At 33.8% G+C, this 14,758-nt stretch overlaps 1 protein-coding gene across 1 annotated transcript; it reads left to right on the top strand.

The window, feature by feature from the left end:
* Window positions 1-1,977: 1,977 nt before the first annotated feature.
* On the top strand, window positions 1,978-14,438 carry LOC123674706 (dual specificity protein kinase CLK1). Its single transcript, XM_045609693.1, has 10 exons — window positions 1,978-4,073; window positions 10,460-10,538; window positions 10,973-11,039; window positions 11,295-11,408; window positions 11,501-11,591; window positions 11,803-11,973; window positions 12,812-12,941; window positions 13,001-13,145; window positions 13,203-13,308; window positions 13,865-14,438. Exons 1-10 carry the CDS (start codon window positions 2,871-2,873, stop codon window positions 14,054-14,056), a joined length of 2,298 nt encoding a protein of 765 aa, XP_045465649.1. The 5' UTR covers window positions 1,978-2,870; the 3' UTR covers window positions 14,057-14,438.
* Window positions 14,439-14,758: the final 320 nt, after the last annotated feature.

Raw genomic sequence — 14,758 nt, 5'->3', positions numbered from 1 at the left:
GTAAAATGCCCTTACCGTTCTCGATACTTAATATACTATTTTCGTAGATCATCAGTACTATATTATTTGTCATTTCGTTATCCATGAATATTTCGAAGCGAAATAGATCTGCGATAAGATCTTCAAAACGAGCTATTGCTACACCCCTCACCTGTCATGGAAATCGGAAAAAAGACAAGGTCTTCCCCCTCTGAGGGTACGAATTTTTTTTTCAGATTTTGATGTTAAAGTAGGAAAATCGAGGTGTAAAATTTTTTTGGCCAAGATACATGAAATTTGCTACACTAATATTCCCAGTTTGAGAAATCAATCTTTCAATGTTATAAGCTGAAAAGCGATCAATTAAATTTCGGTTCTAAAAAATATAATATTTATAATCTGCATTTCTCAATGTTTCAGTTACTAAATTTCGGAAATTCGATTCGAAATTGGAATATAATTATTTCGCAAAATAATGTTTATGATTAGTTTTTTCTACGATATATGTTATGTTAGATAGGAGGAAATAATAAAGCATAAAAATTGGCAGCGTTTCTGGAATAGATTTGTAGAAAATTTTGAAGTGTTTATAGGATGAATGAAGAGTCATGAAAATATTTTAAATGAGGCTTTTCCTTATTGAAGCGAAGAATATTATTGTACCTATGAAAGTTTATCTCTTCATCACATAGGAACTGTTGCCACTGTTGTGCAATTAATTTATGCTACCGTCTTGACGCTCGGCCCATTCAGGAAGAAAGTGACGCATTATGTCTATATTTAAAACATTATCTCTTAAAATTATAACAAATACTGTAAATATTTATGAATAGCACCCGTGGTTCATATTGTGAACAGTCTTAATCGGTGTCGCTTATCGTACGATGGCTTCGTCCAATCGATGCTGCTCTCCTTAGGTTTGTTTTCTTACACCTGAATTTCGACGCGAGATGAAATTCATGCAATTCGAGGCCGACGTCAAGAGGGCCGGTTTTAAGTTTCGCTATTCCAGTTTTGCCAGGAAAATTTATAAGCTTCTTAAGGTTGGTGTGCATTCGTTTCTATCGGATGTGTATCTATGTTCTTTGAGGTTATCAATCAACGGAGTCGATAAGTCTACACGTTTCACTTGCGGGTTCGATTTCAATATTATTATGCCTTTATCATCTAATTCCATGCGGCGAATCAAAAATATGAATGATTTCATGAATGGGAAATTCCATGATTTCATGCTGGAATGTCATTTCATTTAACTTTTTTCAATAACAAACGTTTTTATTTTAAGCATGATATTTCTAACATCCCTTAATTTCAAGTTTTTGCTTTAGTTATTAGTTAACATGGATTTAATTGATTGAAATTCATTTTCTCTTTCTTAAACTGATCCCCTAAAATCGTTATTTTAAGAATAACATTTCTAATGTTCTTAAAACAATAATTGAAACATAGATAATTTTTTTAAATTTGGTTTTTTTATTTTTAATAATGAATCTTTCGACATTGTTCGAGGAAAAACTTTTTAATTTAATTTAAATTGAATAAAATTGAATAAGTTAAGATAATTTCTAGGGAACTATAGGAACTTTTTGCATAAAATTGGGTTAAAAAATTAATTGCTAACCCATTAATCATCCTAATTTATGATCCATGAATTTTCGAACCAAAAATCAAGGAAACAAATTTAAAAATATCATTTCAGAAACACATAGACATGTAATTGAAAACATGTAACGTGCTAGTAGAGTAATGACAGGAGTTAACCGATTGACATCATGCCGAGACCTATTTAAAAAATTTTCAATTGCCACACTTCCCGGTCTATATATAATCGAGTGTGGTGTATATGTGCACAAGAACAAAAAAAAATTACGAATAATGGGTATAATCATAATTTCGATACAAGATTTAGAAACGACCTTAGAATACCTACACCAGTGGCGTACCCAAGGGGGGGATAAGGGGGATACGTATAATCGTATAAAAAGGTAGGATTATAAGAAAGACCTTGTATCTCGAAAACAAAGCGTTTATATGTTTATACAATATATTTTCCTAAAATTATCCAAGGAACCTCCCGCTTCCATTTGTACCTTCAATTCAGGAATACCCTGTATGTGGTTACCGTACCAACCTTTGACGCGGAGAACCTGGGTTCAAGTCCAATGTGATCTCATATTTTCTATAATTTTTTTTTTATGAATTGGGAAGTTTTATGGGGAAATAATAAACAATAGTATGAAATTTGCGTTTTTTTTTATAATTCGATTTATCCATCTTCAGGAAGTGTTGAGGAAAGTTTTGAATTTTCCGTTTTTTTTTCTGATAATATTTCAAAGATTGAATTGATATAATATAATATGATATCTACTAGAGAGTACCGAAGTATGATGCGTTTCCCCCCTTTTCCGAAATAATTGTGTCACTATCAAATATACCCGTGGGCCGAACAGAAATAAAATGGAAACTACTACAGTTCATTAAGTGGAAGTATCCCGATTTCATTCATTGCAGATATTTCTAACAGAATTGCGTTGTTGCAATCCGGCCCCCTGCCGTCGTAGTGTAACCTAAGCGCCGTTTCTAATCGCGACGCACACTTGACCGCTTTTTATTTTTGAAATTGGCGCGACCGATCGACTCGGAAAGACCGTCGGTATTCACCCACCTTATTTTAACACCGCACCGCGGCATATATCCCGCGACGTAGAGGGAGAGAGAGTTATGAGAACGCTAGACTCGCGAGCTCTTTAAAATCGGGTATTTTTAGTACCGTTAGTGTTTGGCAGGCCGATGTAGAGTTTGGTCGAGTTTTTTCGATTGATAATCGCGTTGTCTTTGTGTGCGCGCCCTTCGATAATCCGACGCGCCCTTCGCGGCTATGCCGAGCCTCGATGTACGGTCCTGACTTTGCGTCCTTCCGTTCCCACCGTCCTTCGGACGGCAGAGTCCGCGACTACGCCAGCCAGAAGTCGTGGACCCCCCGTTCTAATAATAATCCCAACAACAACGGCTTCAGCGAATTCCGCGCGAATGCGAACAATCGCCGTACCGATGATTTCATGGCGAACAATAATCCCCATCTGACGAACAACAATTCGGCGACCGCAAGGAGGACGCGATATTCGCGCTCCTCGACCACCAGTGTCGCCCAGCTGCTGAGCGAATCGTGCACCAGTTTGTTGCAAAAGTTGACGACACGTGTGCGCGGCCCTTCGGCTTCGGCGGACGCTGCTTCCGGCAGCCATGACACCAAGAGCAACAACAACAACAACGGCTACCCTCAAAACCCTTTCTTCGGCGGCCACCCTCTCACCACCAGCAAGAGCACGACGGTCGTGCCGAACTTCGGTCAGACCAGAAGTCGTTTGGAGGACAAATATTCCAATGTGCTCGACAAGATCTACAACAATAAGAAGAGGTATTCCGAGAAGCCTGACGGTCCGGTGAGCGGTAGGACGTTGAGCAAGAGCTCGACCACGGCCAACGTCTTGTTGACGGAGAAGGCTTACCCCTACGTCAGCAAGGTGCAAAGGGAGAAGACCCCGTACCGGGGGGAATCGCGTAATTCCCATTATAACAACCAATGGCGACAGCAACAGTATCCAGAACCACCTTATTCGTACTTGGACCGAGATTCGGCCTACAGGGTACGTCACAGATCAAATCATTCCGAACTCAGACCAAGGAAGTCCTCGAAACCCCACCGGAGCGGCATCAGCGAAGTCAACGAACGTAAGAATACCGGAAACTTGAAATTGTGCCCTGTGGAGATACCCCTGACCGGAGAAAAACCTGTGCCAGTCCATGTAGCAACCCACGCGCCCAAACCGACCAAGGTCGAGGAGAATGCTCAGGTGCAAGACGGCGCCCTGTCCGAAAGGGAGGCCAAGAGGAAGGAGATACAGAGTTTGATCAAGAAGTATTCCGCGCTAGACGATTTCTATAATCGTCTCGAACCGCCTGTTGCGTCGTCCTCTTCTTCCACCGCCCAGAAGAAAAACTCTCTGGGTCCGGCATCCGTTCAGGGTACCACGACCACTACCACCACGTCGGTGGCTCAGAAATATTACCATCATAAGTTGTCTACGTCGGTTGTAAGTAACGTGGTTCAAGTGTGTGGTTTCTTCATCCCTCAAAAGCCCGGTTTCCGTCACTAACACAGAGTGCCGCTTACGACTTAACCATCGTTACCATTGTGTAAGTCCTGATAGGTGAATTCGTATTCTGCGGGATTTTTTATATGAAAGGTGTCTCAAAAAAAAAGTGTATATTAGTGGATCTCCAAAATGAAACAAAAAAACATTACAAATTTCACACTACGGTTTATTATTTCCTCGTTGAATGTCTTAAATCATTCTCCTAACTCGCACAAGCTCTAATCTTCTGAGAGGCCTCACGCAGACCTAGGAGTTTCGGGATGAAACAACATACATAAAAAGAGATTATTAAAATGAACATTCTCTGCCAATGGGTGTGCACATTTTGAGATTCGATCAAATTAATTTGAGTTCTTTTGAACGTGTGAATTATGAACTTTTTGATTATCTTTTCCTAAATCTGGAATTGCTTCCTTTTGACACTTCTGAAATTGTTTTCATTTATATTTATATATCAATAATATATCCAAATCCAGAAAATTACCAATTCAATGATAATAAATACAGGATGATTATAAATCTGATTCAACTAAGTAAAAAAAATACCAATATGAAAACGAATTTCGTAAAACTAATCCATCAAACTGTTTATACAAATTGGAACTCTATCAATTCACAGTTCATCAGAATTACACTTATAAATGAACAAAATTGAGTTCAGTTAATTCGATTAATGCTTTATTGGCAAAATAGTTAAAATATATGGAGAGATATTGAGATTATGAATATGCTGAAATTACTATTGCAACAAATATACCAATATGATATGACATACATATATGCTAAGATCTGAAATTCTGATTAGTTAGTTACGGTTTTATTTTATAATTCTTCACGTCCTACACGCCACTGAATTGTCTAAGTTTTCAAGAAGTTGTAGTAAACGTTCTTATAGAAAAGTTAGCGAAATTCCGAACACTGCGGATATAAAATCTCCATTCAATTGAAAGATAAAATTTTCGAAAATTTTTGTATTTCATTTCGAGGTTTCAGTTAGCCGCATGCTCTTGCAATAACTAAGAATTTTGAACTATGTATTAAAAAAAATCAGAATTTTGAACTACATATATATTAACAAAATTCGTTGAAAGGTGCACTTTTTCTTCTGGAGAAATAAATTTAACATTTAAAGTTTCTTAGAGTGTTTGGTTTTGAAAAAGATGCAATATCGTATGGTCCATTGTTCTTCTTGATATGAATATTCTTTCCTTCCTTATTTATTTATAGTTTGCATGATTCTCCATCAGGCAAAAGAGAAAACCTCAATACAATTACTTAGACATATCTATTGATCATTAAAACAATACAATAAATTCCTGAATTATGTTCTTCAATGATTAATAGATATTTGTCGATGAATTGTGACCTTTAGTTTCAATCGATTCACTTAATATCTACATTTGAGACACCTTATATATCTTTTGGACAATGAGGTCTTCAGGTTCCTAGTGATTTTCATTTTCAATTGAGATAGGTTCTTTTAAAGATGTTTTCAATAAATATAAACTCACAAGATCATACTATTTGAGGTTAATTTACCTAATATTTTCTCCATAATTGAGGAATAATTATAACTTGATAGATCACAACTAATTTATCGGTAGAAACATTGAATTCTAATGGAATATAAAAATCAAATAGATACTATAAATGAATCTTATTTGTTGATGTGTTGGTTCGAAAACTAAATGTTCTTTATCAGCCCTAATGAATTGGGAGATTTTGTGAAACATTTATACAATACGAAAATATTCTTAGTCAATATTTGTTGTTGGTTAATGAGCTTCAGGGAATTTTACGAATATTCAAGCGAAACTAAATCACCTCAGAAATCATAAATATAAGAGTCATTACTGTTGAACGGTAACAATAAGAAGAATATCAATGACATTTCCGAATATTATTTCAAAATATTCCAGGTACGTTCTTCGTTTTTGGTATTATTTCATGAACCTTTCGAGTTCGTTCCAGGAAAAAAGTTTCTAATCTCCATGAGATTAAATTTTGGTTATTGTAGGGATTAAATAACGGTCGAAAAGATACAAATGTCTTCCATTTCGATCATTTCTTCGAAACAATCCAAATCGACCATTCGATGTGTGACTATTGACAACTTGAAATCAAGACACAAAATGACATCTTTAAAATTATACAACATGATCTGAAAATTATAACAATGATATATTAGTACTAAAAAGAAATTCATTTTTCCTAATATATAGATAGTCCTGTTTTAATAATCGCCAACTGAAAATTTCATTTCTAGATTCGAATCCCGTGATTTAATCATTCATTTTTCATTGATTCAGATAATTCGTGAGGATTATTCGAGGTAACAGGGAGACACCCTCAACAGATTTATTTTATATCCATTCAAAAAATAAACACCAATACTTCAAACGGTTTTTAAATGTATGAAGTATGTAAATAATTCCATTTTAGAAGCTCTAAATGAATTCCTGGATTTTTCTATAGGATTGTTGTTACATTCAAAACAAAACGAAATAACTAATTCTAACATTAATTTACCAAATTCGTCTAAGAATTATTTCGGTTTGTAATGAATATAATATAACATAAAATAATTTCTTGAAACATGAAAAAACCCAGTATACATGTTTATCATTTTAATTTTTTCCACTTCATTTCCTCTGGGACAAAAGAAATATGTAGGACTTGTCAATACACCAAAAATAATAAACTTACTCAAAAATTGAGCATATAAAAAAAATTTTTGATAAGTGCCTCTTACTCGGGCTTTTGCTGCAGTTCGGGATTCTTTGAAATTCGCATTGATGATCATCTCATCAGAACGTCTAGAATTCGGTCGGGCGTATATTGATCGAAGTTTTCCAAAATGAATAATCGTTCTTCAACCGATGCATTACCTGAATATTCAGATCATATTTGAATAAAACGAATGTTTTGCTCTTTAACCATAATTTTATAGGCGGTCAAAGATTAATGGCTTTTTATAAATGATAAACGAAAGCTAATAAGTATTTTGAGGCAGATTTTAAGGCAATTGGCCAATAAGTATGATATTTATGCCTAATGTGGGCAATCCTTCGTTTTCAAAAACACATTCATTAGTCACCGATAAGATCGGTAAGATAACATAAATTTTAGGAAATGTCATTTGCATTTGTTGACAACTACAGGTAAAGCTTACCCCCCTCCCCCCTGCTACCACTTTGAGGTGAAACCGTATTTTGAATCGGACGTTGAATAGTCAAATTTAGTTTTGTTCCGAACAGTAGTGCCGTTATGGTCTTGAGTGAAGAATATTTTGGTGGTAGATTCGCAAAAGTTTGGTGAAATTTGTGGTGAAAAATGGTTTCCGATATATCGAAACCAGACGTTTCTGGATGTGAGGTAAACGCGGAATTCAAGTCGCGTATCCCGGTTTTTTCTAAAGGAGTTTCAACGTCTGACATCGAAAATGTGTCGATGGTTTCTCTAACCCCTAGTCCCACTCTCATTAAAACCAGAAAATCTCGTGTATCAGGTCCAACCTCGATTCCAACGATTGACTTGTCTTGGATGATTAAATCTTTGGAAGAAAGATCAACTAAATCTAAACTCAACATTTCTAAAAAAGCAAATAATTCTGCTTGTTTTCGTAGAACTAATTATCGAAATTCCCCCTATACGCCACGAAATATAGGAAAATCCTTATATAAACTAGGTACCAATGTAAAATCGGTTTCTAAGTGTAGTATTTCGAAAATGTCTAGTATTTCCTCTCGTTCTTTTAATACAAAAGTTGATAAAAAAACATTCACTATGCCAGGCAAATCTAACAGAACTGAAATGTCAGTTTCTGTAATAAGTAGTTCATTTTCTTCTTCTGAGAAAGTTGTGACTAGGACGATCTTATCTAAAAGAGGAAAACCCGAGAGTACCTATGATCCAACACGCAGGGCGAAATGTTTCAACAGTAATGCTGAAATGACAAATCGTTCATTTAATTCTTCTAAAAGTATTCTTGAAAAATCCTCATTTTCTACATCAATTGGATCCGATCTCAAAATGGGGCATCGTTCAACTCGGTGTACTAAGAAAGTTGTTGAAAAGGTCCCTGTTTCTAGGTTAAATAAATCCACCAATTCTCCCTATCTCTCAGGTTTCAAAGCAAAGGCTCTTCCTATTGGAAGTTCTTCATTTTCTTCTAGAAAAAACTTTCAAAAAACACTCATTTCTTCATCCAAAAGCTATTGCAGTTCCTCATCGAAGCCACTTGGTATAAAGAGGCTCAACACCTTTTTGATTTCAAAGAACAATTCCAAACATTTTTCACCTCGAACATCTAGTGTTACTACATCTAGTAGTATTTCTTCTTTGAAGAGGACGCACACATATATTAAAGTGAGAAAAATTGACTTAAATGGATCAACCGATCTTGAAAAGAGTGGAAAGCGGAAGCATACCGAAATCTTCACCAGTACCCCAGAACCAAAAAAAGTTATTTCTCGCCGTAATAAAAACACCATCTATCAAAGTTCTTCACAAACCTCCGAAGTTAAAACTATTTCCAATCCTTTTGAAATATCTAGTGAAACTCCTTTAGTTGGTTTTAATGAACCTTCTGACGAAATAAAAGACTATGGCATTGAATCCAATTCTGGTACATCTACTACAAATGCACTTACCGAATCCAAACCCGAGTCTGAACAAAATATTGCTTCTTCTCTATCAAAATCGGAAGTACCTTCCCCAAATTGTAATGAATTAACTTCTGAACCTGAAGAGAACGGCGCTTCTTCTAATTCAGTTCAATCTTCTGAAGATGCTGTAGGCAATAAGAGCGTTTCTGATAAAATTCCTGATCCACGTAGTTCTTGTGTCCCTACTTGCTATCTTAGATGCGGAAAAAATTGCAACGAAAAAAATTCTGCATCATCGAAAGAAACTTTTATATCTGCGGATGGGGAGTTACAAACTCCTACTGAAACTCCAGTGAGCTCTATCAAACAACGAATCAATTCCATACTACAAACTCACCTTCACCGGCGAATAATGCATTGGCTAGATGGTTGGAAGTACACAAGAAACAATAGGTGGTGTAAGTAGAAGTTATTCAGAATTTTGTAGGTTGTCAAATTACAAATCGAATATAGGGAGTCGTTCAAGTAGTCTAATTACAAAAAGTAGTCTTTTTAGAAAGTACTCTAATTACATAGTTTCGAAGAAGAAATATCCCTTAGATTCTCATTGTTCAACACAGTTGATATTAATATAAGAAAACCAAGAAATTATTTAATTTTAATTCAACAATAAGAATTCAAATACTTACCTTCAAATTTTCAGTGTTCATGCAATGAAGAACCAACAATAATACAAATTCCATTTCTCTTCATCTAAAGAGTATCGGCCAATAAATAATAATATAATAAGCTCTATTCTAAAATATATTTGGGAGACATCAATTGATCTTTAATCGCATTTTTTTTTTACAAAAATGTATGTAAAGTGTAATCTAGAGTTGACTACATCAGCAGTCATATTTCAAATACAACACCCCGTTAAAAGTTTTGTATTGAATAAAATTCCAGTCGAGTTTTTTGTTCAACATGTTTTCATTGATATATCGTCTACTAGCTACTATATACTAAAATGCTCCACAAAATATCGCAATTCATTTCTGAGTGAACCTTTGTTCTTTTTAAACATACCAACACCATACAAATTAAATTTTCATTCCGTTCTTGACCAATTACTATCTGCTGTAAAGTTTAAATTTTTATATATTCTACCAGGCATATATACGATTTTCTCTACAAATGAAAATAGATTATCTTTAAATTTGTTTCCTTAAAGATTCACTTTTAATTTAATTAAGATTGGAACCATTGCTTTCTATTTTTTTTTTTATTATGCAATACTCAAACTCTACAGAGAAAGGTATGTATATTCAGGGATGGCAGTAACTTCCAAAGAATAATCTGTTCAATTTATTGAATGCGTTATATGCTACCTTTAGATCTACCATTGTCCTTCTCCCTTATATATACCTTGAACTGTTTTTTCTGGTGCAAATAATTGCGCCATTAAAGAGAATGATTGTTGATTTGGCAATCCGTTTGCCCTTTCCTCTGTCTGCTTATCGGGCCACACACATCTCCATTGTATTGGCATTGGAATGATGACTGTTGGATGATATCTTCCTGATGATGATGATGATGTTGATGCTGATGACGATGATGACTGTGATGCTTTCCTCCCAATCAAATGATGAACCATCAAACGATGACCATCCTGTCGGCACTGTGCTTTACCTGACTGTCCACAACATCTGCAACCTGTTGGAATTGTGATCGCAGAGCTCACGAGCACCCTCTATTGAAGATGACGAGGAAGGTCACCTCATTTACAGAACGGGAGACATCCTTCAAGAACGATGTTCGTGAATACTACACTTTGTTATTTAGAAATTGGCTAAGTCTTTCACAACTCCCATAAACAATATTCCCTTCCAGTTATTATTATAATATAATACCTCTCTTTTCAGCAGGGGACTAATATTGATATATCAGAGCCCCGCTCCAAATTTTCACAAAAGATATTCTTGGTTTTCATGTATTATTGAGAAAGTTAATTAAGTAGGCCTTAAATTTATTGTTAGAAAAAAATATTTAGTATTAATTGACAAAATTGTTAAGAATTAAATTTGCATGCCCTCAAGTTAAATTGGTTTTTTTAGTTATGAACTGAAGCAATTGAAATTTATATAGTTACTTGTTTCATTGTAATTTATTTTTAAGTCTTTGACATTTATTCAATTGCTTCAGTCTCTATGTTTTTTCATCCTAACATTTTTGTTGTCATTTTTTCAGATAAAATTCTTGGAACATTGGGAGAAGGCACCTTTGGAAAAGTAGTCAAAGTGAAAGATGTTGATAGGTAAACTACAATTTTAATATATTGGTCAAATTGATTTTATCTTGGAATTCATGAATATATCTACATAGTTCTTCATATTCACGAATAACTAACTAATCATAATATAGTGCCTGTTCTCATTCAAATTGCTACTTCTATAAAAAGTAAATTGTTTGATCAAATAAAATGGATCAAATATTTAATAATAATCAAATTTGTATTTATGTTTTAATTTAATCCTAGATATTTGATCTTTAATTTTCTTTTTAATTTTAGGGATCACTTTATTGCCTTGAAAATAATCAAAAATGTAGAGAAATATAGGGAAGCAGCTAAGTTGGAAATCAATGTACTTGAAGAGTTGGCTGAAAAAGATCCGGATGGTGTCCAGTGAGTTGAATTCTTTCAATTAGTATGGCTTAATTTCAAATTATTATTTTTTGTATAGTTGAGGAAAGCTATCAATTTTTATTTTTTTACAGCCTATGTGTCAAAATGTTGGACTGGTTTAATTTCCATGGACATATGTGTATAGCCTTTGAGATGCTGGGGCTAAGTGTTTTTGATTTTTTGGTGAGTATACCACAGAAATCACTGTTGCCTTGAACTCCTTATAATACGTTTTATACAACTGGCTATTTATATAGTTTTGCTACTTAACTATTTATAGCATTAGATAATGTGATTCTTGGCCAGCTGCTTGGATATCAAAGTATGAAAATAAAACGTGTTTGTTTTGTCATTATTATTAATAAGAAGCTGATGATTTGTTTCTCCATTGCAGAAAGATAACAACTACCAACCTTACCCCTTGGAACAGGTGCGGCACATTGGCTATCAATTGTGTTTCTCAGTGATGTTTTTACATGACAACAAACTGACACACACTGATCTCAAACCAGAAAATATATTGTTTGTCGATTCTGATTATGAACTTGTATTCAACAACAAAAAAGTAAGTAAGAATATTAAATTACAATCTATGAAAAAAGTTCTGTATATACAGATTTTCACTCAAGGTGTATGGGTTCTTTTATTTATTTCTTTCATTTAAAGAGGAGTGCAATGAAAATATCATTTTCAATTAAATTTATCATCTTCTTGTAGAGGACTCCTATCCAGTACAATGGTGTCTCGATCGGTTCAAAATCATCAATAAACCCTAACTTCTGTTTGAATTTTTTTGTTAAATTTGTCATATTCCTCCTGCCCATTTTTCATATCGGTGTCTTATGTTATGATTCAAATGTAACTCATAACCTTTGCACATAAATGTTGGTAGTAAATATACTTATGTGCAAGAACATAGTGTTTTCTATTGTGATAAAATTACCATTAGTAAATGAAAGGAATTACTTCTTCATCCATAATATAGAATAGCCCATCCATTTTAGTACTATGTTCCATATCTTAGCAATTGTATTATTTTTATTATTGAGAGGAAATAATTTAGAATTTTAATTTGCCAACAATCTCATAAAATGCCTATTAACGACATTATCAGATTTGATCTCAGGAATATATCATATATGTTTTCCAAATTCACTTAGAAGTTCATTTGTTAATTATTTTTCCTTTTTTCAATATTTCTTTATTAGGTGTGATTATACTATCATCTATCCAATATATGTACTCTCATACAGGGATCTGTATTGAGGTTTTTTTTTTTCCAAATATTTTGTGTATTATCTTTACCAATCTGCTTGGGATTCTCAAAATAGATCATCGATTATGTTTATACTAAATTATGTATATGAAAATGCTCAAAAATCAGAATTTTTTTTATTTTCCAGAAAAGACAAGTGAAAAAAGTACTGAGCACAGATGTTCGGTTAATAGACTTTGGAAGTGCAACATTTGATCATGAACATCACAGTACAATAGTTTCTACACGTCATTACAGAGCACCTGAAGTGATATTAGGTAATATAGGAATTAATATTCTTTAGAAATTTCAAATGTTAATGTATTGCTCATTTCAGAGTTAGGATGGGCACAGCCTTGTGATGTTTGGTCCATTGGTTGCATTTTGTTTGAGCTGTACCTTGGAATTACATTATTCCAAACGCATGACAATAGGGAGCATTTGGCTATGATGCAACGTATTTTAGGTGAAATTCCAGTGAGGTAAGCTATCGAATATTTTTTTCAAATTCAGTTGTTGTAATGAATCTTTCTTTACAGAATGGCTAGGACTACAAAGACTAAATATTTCTATAAAGGCAAATTAGAATGGGATGAAAAAAGTTCGGCAGGTCGTTATGTCAGAGACAATTGCAAACCTCTGCTGGTAAGTTTTTTGTTTTGAATTAGCTTGTTAAAGTAGAATGTGGGATGATTTAGAAGCGTATCTAGATATTATTATTAGATGGATAGCTAATTGAGCTAAGTTTATTTCTCGTCTTCTAGAAATAAAGAAAATCATGATTTTTACGGTTTTTTGTTTTCGAGTTCATTAGAAGGGAAAATTGAAATATTTACAATCATTTATAGAAATAAATGAGTTGAAAGCTTCTAGAGGCTTATAAGCGAGTGACCACTTCTTCATCTTTGACTGTTTCAATATGAACCTTAGTTTGGTTTTCTAATTTCGTATTATTTAATTTGGTGATTGAAAAACAAATTATTTTGATCATGGTAGACAATCAAAAAATAGTAATGGAGTGTTCAGACGTTTACTCACAAACGAACAATAGTTTTTGAACCCTTTTGTGGTTCACTGATATAATTTATTGTGAAATTTGTTCATGCTCTATTGTGAGAATGCAGCTTTACATCCAACTAGAGGTTGATACATTAACAGTCATAATTCATTTCTTTTTGTTAAAACTAAACTTTTTTTACAGAGATATAAACAGTGCGATGATCCTGAGCATAACCAGTTGTTTGACCTTATTTCAAAAATGTTAGAATATGAACCATCTCAGAGGATAACTCTAAGGCAAGCCTTAACCCACCCATTCTTCGATAAAATCCCTTTGAATCAGAGACTTGAAGAACAGGGATCTGGCGATCGTCACAAAAGTTTAACGAGATAGGCTTTTTTCTATTTATTTTCAACTTTTTTTTTTTTAAACTGTCCAAAGTTCACAATTCATCCAAAAACATTTTTATTTATTGTTAAGATCACAACATTTGTTTTCAATATATACAATGTGATTGAATTTGAGATGCGGATGTTTCTGCCTTGATTTTGTACTTATTCAGTAAATGATTTTAATTATCGAAGCCTGGTAAAATTTACTAGAATATTAAATAATTTGTAAATATTATATTCCATATCTTCTACAATTGTAACTAGCTACTGAAAAATCTATTATAAGGTTGATGATTTGATAAGTAATTAGTGTTCATTGAATCGAACTTTTTTGAATTACCTATGTATATAAAGTTGAAAAAATAAATTTTAGTTTGTAAAGATATTGTGTATTCTTGAATGTTCATTATAATATAATATGCAGGCTTTGAGGGTTAGTAGTAACAAAACTTCAAAGGAAGTTTCCATGGTTGATTTTATGCACCAAAAATCCCCCATATTGGAGTTACCTCCTCACACCCTCCAAATTACGGTGTCTTCGATGTGGCGCATGACCTTCAGCTAATTATTTGAATAATGGCTTTGCAATATCACACAGTTATAATCTTGGTGTTGGCTGATGGACAAAAAGAAAAGCTTTCAGAAAAATATCTTAACAGCTAATATTCATTTAATATTGAGTGCAAACTTATGGATACTGTAA

Source organism: Harmonia axyridis, chromosome 3 (assembly GCF_914767665.1).
Source record: "Harmonia axyridis chromosome 3, icHarAxyr1.1, whole genome shotgun sequence".
NCBI lineage: Eukaryota > Metazoa > Arthropoda > Insecta > Coleoptera > Coccinellidae > Harmonia > Harmonia axyridis.
Note: the sequence above shows the minus strand (reverse complement) of the source record. Positions and strands in the feature narration are given on the sequence as shown.

Bases quoted from the DNA above. Each gene is read 5' to 3' on its own strand.
- LOC123674706 (XM_045609693.1), top strand. From the start codon at position 2,871: ATGTACGGTCCTGACTTTGCGTCCTTCCGTTCCCACCGTCCTTCGGAC. The intron at 4,074-10,459 runs GTAAGTAACGTG...TTGTGATCGCAG, and splicing joins ATAAGTTGTCTACGTCGGTT to AGCTCACGAGCACCCTCTAT. The intron at 11,974-12,811 runs GTAAGTAAGAAT...TTTATTTTCCAG, and splicing joins TTGTATTCAACAACAAAAAA to AAAAGACAAGTGAAAAAAGT.